The 19,224-nt window shown below is 49.9% G+C and overlaps 1 protein-coding gene across 7 annotated transcripts in view; it reads right to left on the bottom strand.

The window, feature by feature from the left end:
• ECHDC3 (enoyl-CoA hydratase domain containing 3) overlaps positions 1-18,969 on the bottom strand; it is a 31,378-nt gene extending 12,409 nt beyond the window's left edge. For 4 of the 7 annotated variants that reach the window (XR_014145465.1, XR_014145464.1, XR_014145463.1 and 1 more), the window contains exons 1-4: positions 18,648-18,968; positions 14,609-14,730; positions 12,642-12,739; positions 6,807-7,007 (exon numbers count right to left, since the gene is read on the bottom strand). Coding sequence is in view for 4 of the 7 variants with exons in the window: in XM_081820575.1 (XP_081676701.1) it covers positions 6,807-7,007; positions 12,642-12,739; positions 14,609-14,730; positions 18,648-18,814 (588 nt within the window). In the remaining 3 variants the exon portion in view is untranslated. Of the gene's footprint in view, positions 1-66; positions 2,996-6,214; positions 7,008-12,641; positions 12,740-14,608; positions 14,731-18,647 lie in introns of those variants that run through there. The other 3 variants (XM_081820573.1, XM_081820574.1, XM_081820572.1) reach the window with 3 other exon arrangements.
• Positions 18,970-19,224: the final 255 nt, after the last annotated feature.

The raw sequence follows: 19,224 nt of genomic DNA, 5'->3' as shown, positions 1-19,224 counted from the left end.
TGTAGAACCACCGATTTAGATGGTTTTTAAAATCATGACACTAGATTGTCACAGCTAGGGAGGGAGCTTTGGTAAAGAAGGAGGGGTCAGAAGGCTGGGCTCAAGGACTCCTGCCCTGGTGGGGACAAGTGGAATACACACTGGACTGGCAGTTGGGGCAAGTGATGCTGGCCAGCTTCTCCTCTGCAAAGTTAGGGGATGGATGAAGTCCCAGCTTTGTCCAGTTCGGGGGAATGTAGTGACTGCATGTTGGAGGGAGCAGGTACGGGATGCCCGTGGGTCGCTCCAGAGGCCATGTGTTAGCTGACCAGGAAAGTATCATCACGCCAAAGCAGGTTGGAAGCCCCTGGTTGAACGTGGAGCTAAAAGCCAGGTCCTGCTGATTTAAGGGCTTATGCTAAGACCCCGCTGAAGACACCCAGTGAGTCACATGAAGGGGTCGGGACAATGTGTACTCTGTCACTGCCTGAGAAGCATGTGTCAGCGGGGACGTGGGTCAGAAGCCAGGGGAAAGCAGGGCCACTGCACCTTCCAGCCTTTCTTTTCCTCTGTTCATGCAGGCGGCTCTCAAGAAATTCATGGGGACCACAGAGCACACAGTGGCCAGCCCTGAAAATAACACTGAAAATCAAATCCAGCGAAGACAAGTCATCAATCCCTTTAAAACAATGGCCAAGACCTCAAATAGCCTTCCAAGAGTAGTTAGTTACAGGGGGCGCCTGGGTGGCTCAGTCAGTTGAGCATCCAGCTCCTGGTTTCGGCTCAGGTCATGATCTCAGGGTTGTGAGATCAAGCCCCACGTCGGGCTCCATGCTGGGCATGGAGCCTGCTTGGGATTCTCTCCCTTACTTTCCCTCTCTCTCTGCTCCTCTCCTCGCATGCTCTCTCTCTCAAATAAATAAAAATCTTTCTAAAAAGAGTAGCTATGAATGGTAGTAGAGTCAGAAGGAGGAAATCATTAAAATCAAAGTAGTATGTGCTCCTTTGGCTGGCTCAGTGGAGAAGTCCATACTTGCTGGCTGGGCTCATGATCTGTCCATGGGACAATCCCCTTGTCAACGCCTTCCTCCAATAGATGCTTTCTTCAGCGTCTCTGTTTTTCCTATGTCTCTCTTTCTCTTCCTGAGCCTCCTCGGTTCCGTTCTCCTTCCCCTGCTTCCATGACCCGCCTACAGAGCACCTGTCTGGCTCAGAGACTGCAGCCACCCAGGGTCCAAGTGCTCCAAGTTTTCAGGGTGAGTCCTTTGGGGTCCAAGCTTCTGCAGGCCCAGGCACAGGCCAGAGTGCGCGCGGGGGCCTTGTCCCGCCTGCGGAGTGTGGCTCCTCCAAAGGACCCCGGAGCACGTTGCTTCTCGTCTCCCCCTTCCCCAGCTGGAATGCATGTGTACAAATGAGTCTCTCAGAGATGAGGTAAAGAACAGCTAACGAAGGACCGCAGGCCTCCTGGTCACATCGAGTGCAACAGAAATGCTAGGGAAAACGGTCCATCTGAGCAAGACATGAACCGGGGGAAAGAACTGTGATGGTTCTGCTTGCTCATGGGGCCTGGCACGAGTCTGTGTTTGAGGCTGGGGGCCAGGTTCCGTGAGCAGGAACTCCAAGCAGAGCATAACTTTCTCTTGGACATTCATTCACCCAACAAAGATTGACATAGGAGAGCTACAAGTATGAAGAGCAGTGCTACACACTGAATTGTGTCTCCCCAAAATGCATGTATGGAAGTCCTAAGGCCCAGTGCAACTGTTTTTGGAGATGGGGCCTTTAGGGTAGTAATTAAGGTTAACTGAGGTCATTGGGTAGAGCCCTGATTCAATAGGATTGGTGGCCTTCTGAGCAGAGTTAGAGATCTCTGTCTCCGTCTGTGTCTCTCTCTCGCCGCCATATGAGGACAGAGTTGGACATAGTAGGAAGGTGGCCAGCTCCAAGCTGGGAAGAGAGCTCTTACCAGGCCTCACATCTGCTGGCATGGTGAGCTGAGACTCGCAGCCTCTGGAACTACGAGGAAGTAAATTTCTGTTGTTTCTGCCACCCAGTCCCTGGTATGTATTATGGCAGCCCAAGGTGACTAATACACACACAGGAAGACTATGGGTTTTTGAATGTCTTAATTCCGAAGCAACTCCAAAAACTCATTTAAAAAAAAGAAAGAAAGAAAGAAAAGAAAGCATCCAAGTCCCTGAACTGAACCAGTCTGGGAGAATGTGGAGTCCTCACCCCTGGAGAGGTATGAATAGGGGCATCCCCTGTGTGTCAGGCCAGGGGGGCTCTGCCCACAGGAACATACATGACCTCTTAAACTCCCTTCCAGACAAACGGTCCCTAATGTTATTTCAGGATCTCTAATATCCACAAAAAGGAAGTGACCTTGAGGTATAGCATGAGGGATTGTCATTGGACAGAAGATATTTTCCCTTTCAGTCAGTGAGTCAGTCAGTCAAGCGGAGAAAGACAGAGACAGACAGATGGTCAGAACGCGGCAGACGGTCAGAAATCAGTCAGACAGCTATCTGAAGGGTCCCCACCAAGTTCTGGGCTCTGTGCTCAGCATGCACCGTCCCGGCCTCTCCTACTACCTGCTATCTAGTGGGTATGAGAACTGCTGATTTCAGAAATCACCTCACAGGGAAATATTTTCAAAGACACAAGACACTCATCCTTCTGGAATACTGTAAATGCAGCCTTGCCTGCAGGTAGGTGAAGGGACCCTATCATCTGGACCAGTCCCTTCGACTCCTGGATCACTTCTTTCGGGCACAAACTTCCTTTATTCACAGATTCACTTGCAGTAAAAAATCCGAATTGTTCAATGGTAGTAGGTTCACTTATGTCCCCATCCTCTTTCCCACTTCACGGAAAGTGACAGACACTCCTGTGGAGAGCGATCATGAGGAGGGCCCAGTGCACCAGGTCTCGTCGGGCTTTGGAACCAGATCTGGGTGGCCTCGGCTTGGTCATGGGGCTTCGAGTCAGGCACATGGGCTCCGCTTCTCAATCTCTGCTCAAATCCAGGCAGCACCACAAACATGTCACCTCCCAGGAGGCGTCCCAGGAAAGCCAGTTTTCAAAAGCAAAGAAGAGAACAGGTGAAGAACCAGGATGAGGGCGAGGTGGCTGGCTGACGAGTGACGGATGCGTCTGACTCGATGGGAATGGGGAGAAAGGGGCCCCCGTGGCTCTTACTGATGGAGGTGCAGCCCGGAGACGGGCCAGGCGGGGCACGCTCTCCCGCGTGCTTCCACTGCCCGGGCTTCTCTTTCATTCCAGAAGACCGGGAAGGTCTTTGGGGGATTCACGCCACGCCTGAAGGAAGTCTTGATGGGAGTAAGGTCAAGAGCCCCGCCTGGCTCAGCCCCTTCTTTGGGCCTCGGTTTCCTTACCTGCCTACTGGGGTCCTAGTGTTAGCACATAATGACTTTGGGGATTTTACCCAGGCGGGCTGGATAACAGCGTGGTATTCTCTAAGGAAAAGAAAGCCTGCTTATTTTCTAGCTAATCAGCACAATCTTTGCTTAGATTGAAGCTTCTATGTCAAGTGTCCCCCGGAACTTCAGATGAGAGAGAAGGAAGCTGCCTTTCATGACGGCACTTCTTGGGCCCCCCTACCAAGCTGGGGTTTTAATGCTTCCTCTTTCTGGGGCACTTGAGGCCAAGGCAAACCCCGGAAGCAGCAGGATTTGGGTCTAGAGTTGGTCCCCCGAGTTCCAACCCCAGATGGGCCACTTACTAACCACAAGACCTTATGGATGCAACTTAAGCCCTCTGAGTCTGTTTCCTCATCTGAAAATGGGAATAAGCCTTCCATCCTCCTGCGGGATTGTGGAGATGAGAGACAGTAAGTGCAAAGCTGACGCTACCCTGCTGGGCACTCAGTCGGCATCTAATAAATGCCCTGATGATTATCAACATGCCTATTCCAACTGTACATTTGTATGAATCTCTGATTGGCTTTTAGGCATCACAGCCCTGAAAGGCGGTGAGTCTTTAAAGCAGAGAGGTCTTTGGGGCCCCTCGAGTCACATCTATGGTAAGAACTGGCTGGCCATGCAGTTAGGGCTCAGGGAGGAAGGAAGCCGACGGGAGGGCCGCGGGGCCAGATTACTTGCTGGGAGACATTAGGTAAGGCCCTGAATCGCCCCCAGGCCCTCTTGTAAATTGGGGGGTTGAACTACATGTTCTCGACGGCGCCGAGGCCATTGCAAATCTCTGTTAAAGTGCAGATTCTGACGTGGCCGGTCTGGGGGGGCTGTGACCCTGCATTTCTCAGGCGCTCTGGCGGTCTCCATAGCAGGCCGAGGAGCAAGACTTTCTAACACTAACACTCTTTCCAGCTTGGAAGTTGTACTCTGTTCTAACTAGGCTCTGAGGAAATCGGAGTCCACAGATACACAGCGTTACCACGGGCAGAGAGGAGGAAGCCAGCGTTCCCACCACAGAGAAATGAGGGGCCGGGGAGGCGGGGCTTTGGCTCTTCCACACGCTCTCCGCTCTCCCGTGATACCAACTGCCTGAGGCACTGGCGCCACGTTGCTGGGAGAGGCCCGCCCCGGCTGGGGAGGACAGCACCGCACCAGGCAGGCTGTTTATAGGGCGCAGTGAAGATGCACTATTTAACTCACGCCAGAGGAGAGAAACGCTTTATATTCATGCGCAGGCTCAGTCTGGCTTGAACGCAAGGGCTGCTCCCGGCGCACGGACGGCGGCCCTGCTGAGCCGGTTCCCATGGTGACCAGCAGAGGGCGCCGGTGGCCCACACCTGTGGCTCCAGCCGCGGCGGAAAGGGCGGAGCTCCCAGGCCAGGTGAGCCGCAAAAGCACCTGCTTGCTTCCCTGCGGCTGTGCGCCGAGGGGACAGGGGCCCACCACCCACCGAAGCCCACGGGCCTGTGCATGGATGTGCTCATAGGGGCGCAACCAAGCAATGACCGCAGGGAGGGGTGTTTCTGGTTAGGTTTAGATTTTTATGAATCCCTACTTGCCTCCTCCAGGGGGTTGCACAGGTGAGACCTGCAGATCCAGCAACCCGGCAGAGGCCCTACGTTCTGACAGACTTTTCTTCCCACTGAATTCCCTTTATTGGTAGTGTGATTTCAGATCATGAGTGCTGACCCCAAACTGTGTATCCGCTTCACGCCTCTGGGTAGTCATGAACCCAGAGGGCAACTCTGAACCACTTTCAGACTGCTAGCTGGGAAGAAACTCAGGGGATCAGATCACAAAGAGTGCAGATCAGGGAGCTGAGTGGGACAATACCGGAAACTCTGCCCTCATCTTCTCGGCAGGCCCGGCCCTTGCCAAAACTGCCCGAGGGAGGTAGAAGCCGCTTTGGGTCTTGCCACGTCCTGCCCCTTCATCCCTCATGCTGGGCAGTTATGCAAGGTGGTTCTGAGCGCTGGGCTTCCTGAAAACTTAAGGCCTGTATGTGTCACATTTGTTTTTTTCTCTTCTCAAAAACTAATTTAAAACTTGACAAAATGTGATAACAATGTTTACATTTCTAGGACTCCCTTATAAGCCTCGATTTGAAAAGTTTGTGTTAAGAAAGAAATGGATTCTTATCCTGACAGCAGGGCTGTTGCAAAGGTTTAAATGCCCTACTGTGGACCCTTCCAGAACATCAGGTGTTCAAGATGAACAGCGGCAGATGGGGTAACCAGTCCAACTGCCTTTGACTATGCAAGATTTGATTTGCAACTTGATTTGCACAATTGTAAGTTAGTTTGTTAACGAGCTCTGACAATATATTTGAGGTGTACTTCAATTTAATATACTTGGCACAAAGTAGGGACTTAAGAAGTATTTACTGAATTACCATATATGCATTTAAGGTGAACGTGTCTCCTGACAGGATGAAACCCCCTTAGTGTGCAAACCTTTTAGCAAGCTGTTGTGTTTGACAGCTCACACTTTGCCCACTTTCAGCCGGCGTTCCTGCGTGTGTGTGCTCGCAGGATCTGTCTTCTGACCTTTGTCACGAATACACGGTTCTGTGAAAACTAGTGAGGAGGCACCATACAAGAAAGGAATGCATCCCGAAACTTCTTGGTCCTACAGCCTGATTTCCCTTGGGTCTTATCTCTTTGGTGCCTCAGGCATATGGGCAACTGCTAGTTTTTGTAGTTGATGGTAAAATGGATAATATATTCTAGAAAGCAGTTTAGGTTCCCCAACGTTACACGACTTTGCCAAACTTTCCCTTTTTGAAAACACATTTCCGGTTGAGAATGAGGATGTATTTTTTTCTGGAGCGAGGAAACCCCTGGTTTACACGTAAGAGATGCTTAGTAAATATTATTTTATGATGTGATAAGAAGGAAGAGAGTTTTGTGAAGAAAATGGACTTCCCTTTGGTCAGCCAACGACAAAACACCTTTTGTAATGTGGCTCCTTCTGGGGCAGAGCCAATCTACCAAGCACGGACTGTTCTTGCTCCTGACACGTCACCACTGTGAACCTGACACACTCAGGGAATCAGCTCTTTTCAGTCCCTTCTGGAACAAGACAGGTTGTGGGCAAACAATAAGCCAGTGACACTAGCGTCCTAGCTCCAGATACTGACCTACCTCCCCAGGTGGCCCAACAAAACTGGGCTTCAAAGGCGGGGCCAGTAAGATGACAAGAATGTGTGCCTTTATGCAAACCAACAAATCGAGTAAGGAACCTAAGGAGCTGCCCCGAGGGGCAGGCAGCTGGCTGTGCAGAGAAGGGACGCCGCGGCACACCGCGCCAACCACACTCCGGGCAAGTGCTGGAACCGACCACCCCGTGCCCTGAAGGATCATGTCTGCAGGGCCCAGCGAGTTCAGTTACCTTTCTCGGCACCGCTCTCCCCAAGGCCACCCCTGGTGTGGAGCAGAAGAGCCCGAGGTTCACCCCCGGAGTGGCGAAAGAGGACGTGTCGCTGGCCACGGCGATGTCGCAGCTGGCGACCAGCTGGCAGCCGGCCGCGGTGGCCAAGCCGTTCACCATGGCGATGACGGGGACTGGGTGGTTCTGGATCAGCATCATGACCTGGAGGAGCAAACACACCACTTCGTTTCCGCCCGGGAGCGAAACGCAACGTTCACATGTATCAGTGTATGTGACGTCACCCTTTGCAGAGCATTTTCCATAGGCATTAGCTCAGAGTCTCGGGGGGGAAAGGAGGCATGAAGAGAACCAAGCAAGCACTAAATACCGACCGTGTGGTCTTCCTGAGACCCAGGGGAGGAGCGGACCCTCCATGACAACCGGGCCGTGAAGGCTCAGAGGGGAAGGCACTCGCCCAGGCGGCGGGATGCAGGGGCTGACGGCACAGTCCTGGTCTTCCCACGCCCGGCAGGACGTCGCTGTGAGGTCACGATCCCCTCTGACTGATCCCCAGCAGCCCCCCTGAAGCACAGAGCTGATTTTGATCTCTGGGGAACGCGGTGGCAAGTCCGAAACTGGTATTTGATACTTTCTTGAAAAATTAAGGCGGAAAAGGAACTGGAAGGCAATTTCCGTAGTAATTACTTCTCAAATTACCGCAGGGAACATTCTCTCAATTCTATTACAATGGTGCGGGGATGCCCTGCTGTCATCAAAATAAACAAAACTCCCCAAACAGGGCCCCTGCACAGAGGAGCCAGAAAACTTGCTCATGTGACGCTTCCCCTCTCCCCACCGCATAAATCGCCAGAGCTTTTAACTTATTTTTGCAGCTTACCAAATAACTTGGTTTATTTCTCCATTTTTTTTCATGCCACTCTAAACAGATTGCGTTGCTATGGTAACTTGGATGTATAAATAGTTGCACTTTGAACCCTGGCAGGGAAGGAGGGCAGGTGGGAAGGAGCCACTACATCTGGGCTTGTTTCCCACAGTGGCAACTCCAAAAAAATGACCTTTCATTGATTTGAAGATTTTGCCCAAGGAACTCAGCCTTTTGCATTCACAAACGTGTTATATTTGTCAGCTTTATTATAAAATAATCCTTATATATTTAGGGATATGATATCATATTCTATAGTAGTGGTTTGGACTTTTTTTAGGGGGTCACCTTTTGAGAATCTGACAAATGCTAATTACCCTCTCCTCAGAAGAAGGCACACATATATATCCACACCCCAAACTGTTCATGGATTTAGGGGGTTTGAGAACTCTAGGTGAGGATGAGGATGGTCAGTGATAGAGCTCATTCTCAGTGAACTGCAATAGCAAGGAGAAGAACGCTTAAGAACTTCTAATGTCTTGCTGCAAAGAAAGATTTTTTTTTTTGCTGAGTGTCGTCTGTCACCTAATGAACTGGTTACTTATGAAAAGTCACTTGGCCGTGATTAGCGTTGAACGGTCTGTGTCTCCTGTGTGCCCTCTAGGAAGCACTAGGATTCTATACAACCTGGTGGGAAAATACTTAGAGTAGATTCCAACAATATTAAAAATATTCCTACCTTTCATCTAGGGAACACTTCTAAGGAAAAATCCTAAAATAGGTAAAAAGCTGTCTGGGCAAAGATGTTCAAAAAATTATTTTGTATTAGTGAAAATTTAATAAGTAACATAAATATATAAAAATAAATTAGAAGGGGCACCTGGGTGGCTCAGTTGGTTAAGCATCTGCCTTTGGCTCAGGTCATGATTCCAGGGTCCTGGGATCGAGCCCCGAGTTGGGCTCCCTGCTCAGCAGGGAGTCTGCTTCTCCCTCTGCCTCCTGCTAGGGCTCTCTCTCTCTTTCAAATAAATAATTAAAAATAAATAAATAAATAAATAAGAAAAATGGCTATGTAAACTAATTGTCCCTTTAATGGAATGCTGTGTTCTCATTATGAGATTTTCCACCAGACACAGCAGCATGGTGGTGGTCTGGGTCTTGCATAGTAGGCTGGAGCCAGGCTCCTGGGGTTTGATGCCCAGTCTGCCACTTACCCACTGGCTATCGTTTGGTCTTCACACCCGGGTATAATAATGGGCATAAGAATAGTACAAACCTTCTAGAACATGAGAATTATATATATGTCTAAAGTATTCCAAACCTTATGTGGCACATGGTAAGCATTCAGTGTTATAATCACATTATACAATTATACAGTATAATTGCTCTTATGTATGATTATTCAGACAAATAGCTTCACATGAGAAAAGGTTTGAAAGAAATATATTAAATACTAGCATTCTATCTGGGTGGTATGATCATGGTCCAGTATCAGCAGTTTATTTTCCTTCCTTCTATTTTTCTGGATTTTCAAAATTTTCCACGATGTTAATTATTTGTATAATTAAAACATATTTTATTTTTTTTATTAAAGATTTTTATTTATTTATTTGACAGAGAGAGACACAGCGAGAGAGGGAACACAAGCAGGGGGAGTGGGAGAGGGAGAAGCAGGCTCCCCGCAGAGCAGGGAGCCTGATGCGAGACTCGATCCCAGGACCCTGGGATCATGACCTGAGCTGAAGGCAGTCACTCAACCAACTGAGCCACCCAGGCGCCCTAAAACATATTTTAAGTAACTTTTTTTTTAAGTAGGCTCCACGCCCAATATGGGGCTTGAACCCATGACCCTGAGATCAAGAGTCACATGCTCTACTGACTGAGCCAGCCAGGCAGCCCCCAAAATATTTTATTTTAAAATTTTTTTTATTTTTTAAAGATTTATTTATTTGAGAGCAAGCGAGAGCACGCATGCATGTGCACACGCATGGGGGGGAGAGGGGCAGAAGAGAGAGAGAATCTCCAGCACTGAGCGAGGAGCACTACTGGGATCACGACCCCAGCAGAAATCAAGAGTCAGACACCCAACCGACTGAGCCACCCAGGTGCCCCCCAGAGTGTATTTTAAATAAAGTTAGAGAGCAATTCAGGAAAGACAAAGACAAGCTAGATAATAAATCAGCTGGGGCAATCAATCCCTTGGTAGTCAATAAATGATTATCCCTCCTAGTTTACCTTCCTGAACTAAATATTTTTCCTGGTCTCTGCCTGCTCCAAAATGTGACATAAACCTAAGTATAGCTTAGCCTCACTCATTAGCATTACTGAGGGCTCCGTCAGAGGCCTTGCGCTGTTGCCATTTCACTGGTGGGGGTGAGGGGAAAGAGAAGAATCTCTTCCTGGATGAGGGATTCCACCCTCGAACTTCAACAGGACAAAAGAAGACACACGAGGGGGGGCGCCGGGGTGGCTCAGTCGGTTGGGCGTCTGCCTTCAGCTCGGGTCATGATCCTGGGGTCCTGGGATCGAGCCCCGCATCGGGCTCCCTGCTCAGTGGGGAATCTGCTTCTCCTTCTGCCCCTCCTCCCTGCTCATGCTCTCTCTCTCTCTCTCTCTCTTTCAAATAAATAAATAAATAAAAATTAAAAAAAAAAAAGAGACACGAGGGTTAGGTCTCCAGGGAAATCTGTCACATCAGCTCCACAGAGGGTTACTTTTGCTCTCCCACGGCCACGTGTTTCTTCTCCTTCTCAATTTACCCTATTCGTGCTTTGTAAATAATTAATGATCAGGAGGCACTTGTGGTCTGCAAGGAATCTGCTACAGTTTAGATGCTGAGCCAAGCCAGGAAGCTCCGTCTTCCTCTCTAAATCCAAATTTTCTCATGCATGAACGGAACAGTGAAATATCTAGCTCGTTCTGTCCCAATCTGTCTGTTGATTACATTTTGAAATTGAAATCTTGCACAAGTTCATGATGCCCATATTTATCCAGGACAATGTGATTTTCTTAGAAAAAGTATTCAAGAAATCAATGCACTTTCACTCCTATCTCCCTGTGTTAGGACAAGGTCCTGTTCCTGCACTGTCTTTTTCAATGAGCCTGAAAAAGGCTCACTGGGGGTTGCCAGCTTCCACGAAACCCAGCCTTTCTCCTCTGAAGCAGCTCCGGGCTCCCCCGTGGCCCTCTTGCTGACCCGTTTAGACCTCAGGTCCTGAAGACACAGCAGAGTGGTAAAAGCAGGCCCTTTAGGGAGGATGGGAGGGCTCTAGTGGTTCTCTCTGATGCTTTTCTGTTTTAGCCAAACACACTGGATATTAGCAGAGAAATAACTTCTAGAGCGCCGTGCCTTGGCAAACCCAAGAGCAGAATGTTACATAAACACCATTAATGTGAAACAAAAGACCGAAGCCTTAGCTCCAGGTTGCTTCTGCCTTTCCCTGAAGCGTCAAGTCAGTTGGTTTTCTGGCTGGTCCTGCCATGAAATGAGAACACTCTAACTGGCTCTCCTTGCTGCATTCTGGAAGGGCGAGGAAAAAAAATGGTGGTCGAGACGGCATCTTAATCACCTTCCTGTCAGCCTCCCTGCTGCTCACCTCTGTCTCGTCTATCTAGAAGTTATCATGAAATATTTGTTGAGTCATTAACGACCAAATAAATGAGCAAGTCAATGAACGAAGGAAAAATTAGGTGAAGTAATCTTCAGATCAGGTTATGAAACTGTTTTGGGTCTTTTTTTTTTTTTTTAAGATTTATTAATTTGAGAGAGAGAGATTTTGTAAATATTTATTTATAAAATAAATAGAGCATGAATGGGAGAGGGAGGGGGAGAGAAAATATCTCAAGCAGGCTCCATGCTCGACGTGGAGCCCAACACGGGGCTTGATCTCATAACCCTGAGATCATGACCTGAGCCGAGACCAAGAGTCAGTTGCTAAATGGACTGCGCCACCCAGGCGCTCCTGAAACTGTTTTATGTCTTGCTTCTCACCTACATATCCAGTTTCAGTTTGGCAGGAACCTTGTTTTTTCCTTCTTTTTCCTTCAGAGCCTTGCAAGTATTATGCATACAGTAGTGCTCAATGAGTAGTTATGAAATGAGCAATGCATTACCTAAAGTTGTGTTCTACATTCAGGTTTTTATTATCCAGGGGTTGACTTAATATATTTATAATCATCTCAAACCTTTTGTTCCTCTTCCTCTCTGCGGGCAATTTCTCTCCTTCGTATGGTTAAAGAGATAGACAGGAGAAGTAAACGTGAAGAGGTTAATTTTCCCACTTGGAGGTGGTGATTACAAAGGTTGGTTGGAAGAAGGGTTTGAAAATAATCTTTAAGGGGCGCCTGGGTGGCTCAGTTGTTAAGCGTCTGCCTTCAGCTTAGGTCACAATACCAGGGTCCTGGGATAGAGCCCCGCATCGGGCTCCCTGCTTGGTGGGGAGCCTGCTTCTCCCTCTCCCACTCCCCCCGCTTGTGTTCCCTCTCTCACTGTCTCTCTCTCTCTCTGTCAAATAAATAAAATCTTAAAAAAAAAAAAAAGGAAACAATCTTTAAAATCATTATTATTCCATTCACAAATATTCTCTCTCCCATTAACAGAGATGTTTTAGTTTAAAATTAAAAAAAAATTATACTAATCTTAGGTTCTTCCCCTCTAAAGATGTACACCCCCACCCTTCACCTCTTCCTTAAGACACATCTACCAAGACACACCCCCATGATCCTGGAGGCAGCAACTATCAGCACTAGCCTATAGTTTACTTTCGTTGGCTTGTAACAAGATCAATCACAAACCATGGTCACTTCTTAAAAATCGAAACCAAATAGTGGCCTGGGTGAAGGATGCACCAGTGACCAGTCTGCAGTGACTAGGTCTCATAGATAAAGCCTTATCTGTAAAGTGGAAGCCTAATTCAGTATTTCATGTAACTATCATTTTCGGGTGTTCGATGTTGACCCTCATCCTGGCTTACCTCAGAACAGGTCTGAAATACTTCGGCATGATAATCTGGGCTTCGCTCATCTGTCAGTTCCTTTAAATCATGCCCAGAAGAAAATACGGGCCCCTCAGCTGCAAATGTTTCCAGTGGAGAAAAGAAAAGAATAGAAAGAGATGTGAACAGCCAAGCTTAAATGTTCACTTACTTACCTACAGGATAACTAGCAATCGCGTTGAGGCCATGGACACTTAGAGAAAGTTAATGGCTCGATTTTGATAAGAATAATTCCATTTTGGGCGCCTGGGTGGCTCAGTTGGTTGAGCGACTGCCTTCGGCTCGGGTCATGATCCTGGAGTCCCGGGATCGAGTCCCGCATCGGGCTCCCGGCTCGGCGGGGAGCCTGCTTCTCCCTCTGACCCTCCCCCCTCTCATGTGCTCTCTCTCTCTCATTCTCTCTCTCAAATAAATAAATAAAATCTTAAAAAAAAAAAAAGAATAATTCCATTTCGCTTGAAAAGTGACAGCAAGTATTTTGCGGTGACAACGTAAGGTGAGGCATCGGTTCTCAAAGGTCTGCGGTGGAACCAGCGAAAACATGTTATGCCAACAAGGAGAAAGCTCAGTAACCACGGCAAATGTACTCTCTCCAGAATTATCCCTCCAGTTTCACACTTTTGTTTCTGGACTTGGTCTGGCCTGAGTGTATTGACTCATTTGGGCCCATCAAGCCCACCCTGCCTCCCGCAGTGTCCCTGTCCTCTGGACCACAGATAACGGCCACCCACACAGGTTGGAATCAGGAAGGTCGGAGTGTGAAGAGAGCCCCTTTATTTTTACGAGGGATCTGAGGATGTGGTTTTACTGTTACTGTTGCCGTTAGCAATGATGACGCAATGTAATTCCATCGATCAACTGGTAACACTTTCTCCTATTTCCCTTTCCCTGTGACTGCTGGGACAGACAATACTGTTCCCTGCACACAGGTGAGAAAACTGTACCGTTCAGAGTTGGCTGCCTCACTGCATCTGGGTTACACCCCCACGGCGGCTGGACAGTTTTTGCTCTATCTCTTTTCCCTTTGCCATGTAAAAAGTTGAAAATTTGGGGGCGCCTGGGTGGCTCAGTTGGTTAAGCGTCTGACTCTTGATTTCAGCTCAGGTCATGATCTCAGGGTCACGAGATCAAGCCCTGTGTCAGGCTCCATGATGGGTGTGGAGTCTGCTTGAGATTCTGTCTGCCCCTCTCTCCCCAGCCCCCGCACTCGCGCATGCTCTCTCTCTCACACACACAAAAATAAATTTAAAATTTTTTTAAAAGTTGAAAATTCATATCCAACCACAGACAAAAAGGTAACATTCTGAGTACCTGCCTCCAGAAACACCGATTCTTAATTTTTAAAAAATAGTGCATTATAGGGCAGCATCTGTTTTGTTTTTTCTCCAGTTGCTTTAAAATGCTGGCACTGCTATTATTTATACCCCTGTCATCAGCACTAGATGATTTGGTAAAAAGTCTTACTGGAAAAAGAGCACGGGAAGAAATGAGCAAAATCTAGCATGCTTTCTGGCACCATTGAAGAAGACCACAGATCTCAGTGGAAAGCTTAGTTAAGAGCAGAAAAGACAAACCAATCAATTGCCCAGCAGCCTGTCCTAGCCAACTAGATAGTCTACCAAAAGCATTAGTGATTATAAACCCATCTTATCAGATCCACGAAGAAATCAGTTCTCTGATTTTGATGGGAAGACCACATGGCCAAGGGTGGCAATGTTTCGTATCTGACACATCTGACAAAAAGGAAAAGACATATTCTCACCACACAGTAATCCTTCCTATCATTTCCCCAGTTAACTACACAGGAGTTTTTTCATAATGTTCTTGTAAAGGAGCTTCAAAAACAATTCTCCCGTAAGCGAAGGAATGCCCCAGTTGACCAAAGAATTTTGAGAAACCGCTTCCAGGTCCTGCAAGAACATGGAGGATGGGTATCAGATAAATACCTGAAATGATGATGACTTTCAGATCTTTGCTTTCCGCTTCGTGAAGAATGTCACTTTGCAGAGATTTCAGCATGGCTAATGACAGCGCATTCCTCTTCTTCGGATCACTCAGGACAATGTTCCTGGGAAGAACATTTTTATAATTACTGGGTCGTGCACGAAATCAAAACAAGTGAGGACCCCCGCAATTCCTTTCTCTCCCCGGGGGCTATTTTTTAAAACACCAGAAAAGAGAGCCATGGGTGCTTAGAGGCAACTGAGAGGGTCTGCCAACTATCTGGAATTATAGCTAAGGCAAAACGAGGAGACTACCTGAAAAGTGGGCTGGGTTTCCTCCCTCGTTCCCTGGGTTTGTTTCTCTTTGTCTCCATGATTGCTGTCAGAAAAAAGACTGCCACCTCCACCCAAAGGGCAGGTTACAGCAGTTCCAAAAATCACCACTGCCCGTTCCGAGAGGCGCTGAGGCTTATAAGTCCACAGCGGGAGCCAGAGAAAGCTGCCACACTGTGGCTACCTTCAGCTCCGTTTTCTCTGCTGTTCAAGAGAGTAAGGTTAGGGAAGGAGCCGAGAATGAAAAGACGCCCCCCGAGTCTTCCCCATGCACCCCACCGAGGAGGCAGCGCAGTCGCAGTGGCCGATGTGCATGGATGACAGCATCTTTCTGGGTTTTTATAGCGGCATCCTGAAATTCTGCCAAATAACTCATGCTGAGGACGGCCAATGTGGGAAGAACAGAAGGACAGGGGCGAAGAGCAAGAGGGCTCTTCTGGACACGTCCTCCAACAAGGAGCTGGCATGCCAAGGTCTCGCTGTTTTAAGGTATCCCACGTGCTAATTAAAAGAACCGGTATTGTCATCTGTCTGCCTGTACACAGAAGGGTCTGATTTGTGCGGTGAAACGGAATGGGCAGGGAGCCAGACTCCAGGCTATTGTTCTATATGTTGCATCTGTTTCCCCTTGGCCCCCCGCTACATGTTTTCTGCCTTTCTCTTTCTTTGGCTCTGCTATTCCTCCTGCTATGTGTCAGCCTGGCTCCTCCTTAAATAGCCCTCTGGGCCACTGGCTTCTGGAAAACCACTTCGGTGACTGACTTTATTTCAGTGCCCCACGAATACCCATTTTCTTTGGAACACCGTTCCGGCTTTGCTGCCATCTTCAGATGACTGTGACAGTCATCGTTTTGTTTCTCGTCAACACCTTTCCTCCTGAGTGCCAAGAATGACTTGCAGCTGATAGGCCGATAGGCGATGAAACCCGCGTTTTGGGGTGTGGTAAGAGAAGTGCCGACGGAACCTTCCAGTAAGATAATGAGTGTGATTTTCTGTAGCAAACCTAGGAGCTGCCATCCCGTCAGTGACATATGCTTAAATTAAATTCTAAGGCCTTGGGCAAAATCGTGTAGAAAGACGCCGGCGCCCGGATGGCCTTGCTGCACGTTGGCGTCTGTTCGTATGTGGCCCATTAACCCTTTGGCTGCTGCGTTCCACACCCTGTCCGAGTGCTCTGAATTGCTGAGTTCACTTCTCAACCCAGCACAGCCAGGCTTCTCTTCCTGCCACTCCACTCAGTCTGCCCTCGCCGAGTATCTCCTCATTGCCAGAACCAAATCCAATGGCCATTTGGATCATGCTCTCCTTCTGTCTCCTGTTTTTTGGTGCTTCTCTAGCTTGTCCTCCTCTACTTCTTCAAAGGGCTCCTTGCCTTCTGCTCGCCCCTAAATGATCCTCATTTCTTCCCTCTTCAACTGGCCATCAGAGCTGGCTGGTAATACCTCCTAAAAATCTTAGCAGTCTGAATTCTCCTGAATTTCTTCTGAAATCTTGGGTCAAAACGTGTGATGCCTTGCACCTACAGCTTCACCAACACCACCACTGGAAAGAGGGAATCACCAAGAGTGAGGTCACCGCCAGAGCATGTGATAAAAAGTGTAATATTTCTGTCTGCAGGGCAGGAGATGGGCCCTGGGGAGGCCCTGATGAGCTGTCCGGAGCCCATCACATCATTGTAAACCCCCAGAAGGTCCGTGAGATGAGGCACCTGTCATGTTCACACACAGGGGAGACACTCGGCAGACACCTGCTGACTGAATTAATGACCCCAAATAGCATTTTGATTTCTCACATCCAACTCCACTAATTCCTGCAAATTTTCATCTCACCTAGTGTTTTGCCACCTCTTTTAAACCTCAGTGGTGAGGACACTGAGCTATACAGCAGAGTGGAAACAGCTTTGGAGGCAGATGGACCTTTTCCTGCCTCCTGGCTCTCTTTCCTCCCGGCTGTGTGGCCTTGAGGAGGCTGCCACCTCTCTGAACCTGTTTACTCACTGTAGGATAGGGACGACATAACCTAGCTCGCAGACCGCCAGAAGGATTAGGGGTGGCAACTGTACGGTGCCTAGCACGGTACCCCAATTTCCGGCCGCCTTTCACTCCATGACAGTATCTATCATTGCTGAGAGGAACAGCTTTGAAAAGGGATGCTTGAAGTGTGACTGAGTTGTTCAAGCTCACCAACTTGGTGCCTAACATACCACTGCTTTAGTGATGGATTTGGAGGTTCCTGCTTACTGATTCTGAGCACTTACGTTAGCTTGATGCTTCCCATCGCCTCTCTTTCTGACTCATGTTTAGCTCTGGAGAACTCAACCAGACCTTCTTTGGTCACCTGGCTGCCATGCCAGATGTCAGGGTTCTGACCAGGTGGAACCAGATTTGCAGAAGCAGAACCACCCTTGAAAATGAGCAAGGAGGACCCTGCCTGGATGCTGCACTTTCGAGTACCCCGCTCTGGGCACCCTGCTCCAGCTATGCCCTTTCAGGGGAGCCAGGGGTCCACCTGAAGAGTATGACGTGTCCACCTGGAAATCACCACCCTCTTCCAAACCCTGCCATGGTTACTGCGACTCTGACATTCTCTGGCTTTGCGGGGGGGCATCCTCAAGCCCATGGGGTGGCCAAGAGCAATTATTTCTAGGAGGGGAGGGGAGAGAGAGTATGGAGGCATGCTGGATGGGCTGTCTGCAGACCTGTGTGCCAAGCTCCTGGCAGAGCAGCAGGAAGGACGGGTGGAAAGGTGACAGGGGGTGAGCATAGGGTGGGAAGAAAAGAAAAAAGTTGCAGGCCAGCAGCAGGGCCTTCACTGCTTTTGGGGAACTCCTAGGAGCCTCAGGATTATAAATTCATACATGGTCTTCCAGGTCTTATGAAGATACACTTGTCAGGGTAGGAGAAGAAAACATATTCAGCTGTTAGTTTGATTTGTAACTTTCAAATACTTAGCACGCTGGGTAGGCCTCTCTTTGTACCCTTGCCCTGGCCAGGCAAACAACAGGGTGAGGCCTGCGTGGGGCTAGGAGTCCTTCAACCTTTACTACTCCAATTCCAGTTTGTGCACCGGTTTGTTTGTTTTGTTTTGTTTTGCTTTGTTTTTTTAAGGGTTTTAGGCTTGTTGAGCCAAAGGGCAGAGCTCAGTACAGTGTGCCCTTCGTCCTACATATTGACCTGCTCCCCCGCCTCGGTACTTCTGGGGTAAGGCCAAGGAGCAGCTCGGCTAAGCCTAACCGGGCCTTGGAACCAGGTCAAGGTTGTGAGAAGCACAGAACCCTCTTTCTCAAAGGCCACATCAGCGGTGGGGCCACCTGCCGAGCTCTCCGCACCCGCCCGAGCCTAAAGTCCGATGAAGACGCGGCTCGGTTGCCCTGGGGGTTTAGGGGCAGTGCGGGGCCTTCTGAGGCTATCCCATCTGAAATTCTCCTGTGTGTCCTGCAGGATCCGAAATGTTACAGTGCCCAGGCAAGGGACTTCAGGAAACACCCTGTCCGCGGGTTCCCTTCGCGGCCTCCGGCCGGATTCGCACAAATTGGGGTTCCCAGCGGATGGAGCTGACCCCTGGCCGAGTCCTCGTCGGCCTCCGCGTGGGGTGACTCCATCTCTCTGCCCGGGTCCCTGCCGCCCACCCCGACCTGGGAGCTGCCCCGCTAGGCCCGCGGGCCGCCGGTCCGGGAGGGCCAGGGCGCTCTCACGGCCCCGCCGCTGACCTGATGCCGTCCCGCTGCCGCGCGCTGGTGAGTCGCGGCCCGAGCTCCGGCCGCCCGGCCCCGGCCGGACCCCTGCTGCAGAAGCCGGCGGAGAGCGGAGCCCAGGGGCTTCGCTGGAGCCAGCCGGGCCCCTTTGTCCCGAAGGCCCGCAAGCCGGTGGCGGCCATGGCAGCCAGAAATTCACCCCACAGGGCCGGACGCCCCGAGGGCCGCTGCTGCGAGCTGGGCCGCAGCGCCTCAACAGCTCCGGGTCGCGGGCAAAACTGGAGAACCCGGGGCCAGAACTCCCACGCCACGGTCTAGGTCTGTCTCTTCTGGCAGGCCGGACCCTCCCCTCCGCGCCATGGCCCCCCCCTCCGCCCCGCCCCTCCGCCCCGCCCCTCCTCCGGGCCCCGCCCCTCCGCGCCGCGACACCACCTGCGCCACGCTCACCCGCCCCGTCCCCGCCGCGCCCGCCCGGTCCCCGCCGCCCCCGCCCCGCCGCCGCCCCCGCCCCCGCCTCGCCCCCGCCCCCTCCGCCCCGCCTCGCCCCCGTGAGGCTGAGGGGTGGAGTCTGGGGTGTGATGCGCCGACACTA

This window comes from Leptonychotes weddellii, chromosome 5 (assembly GCF_054177405.1).
Source record: "Leptonychotes weddellii isolate Sample4059 chromosome 5, ASM5417740v2, whole genome shotgun sequence".
In the NCBI taxonomy this organism is placed as follows: Eukaryota; Metazoa; Chordata; class Mammalia; order Carnivora; family Phocidae; genus Leptonychotes; species Leptonychotes weddellii.
The sequence above is the reverse complement of the archived record's forward strand: the minus strand, read 5'-3'. Positions and strand labels throughout refer to the sequence as shown.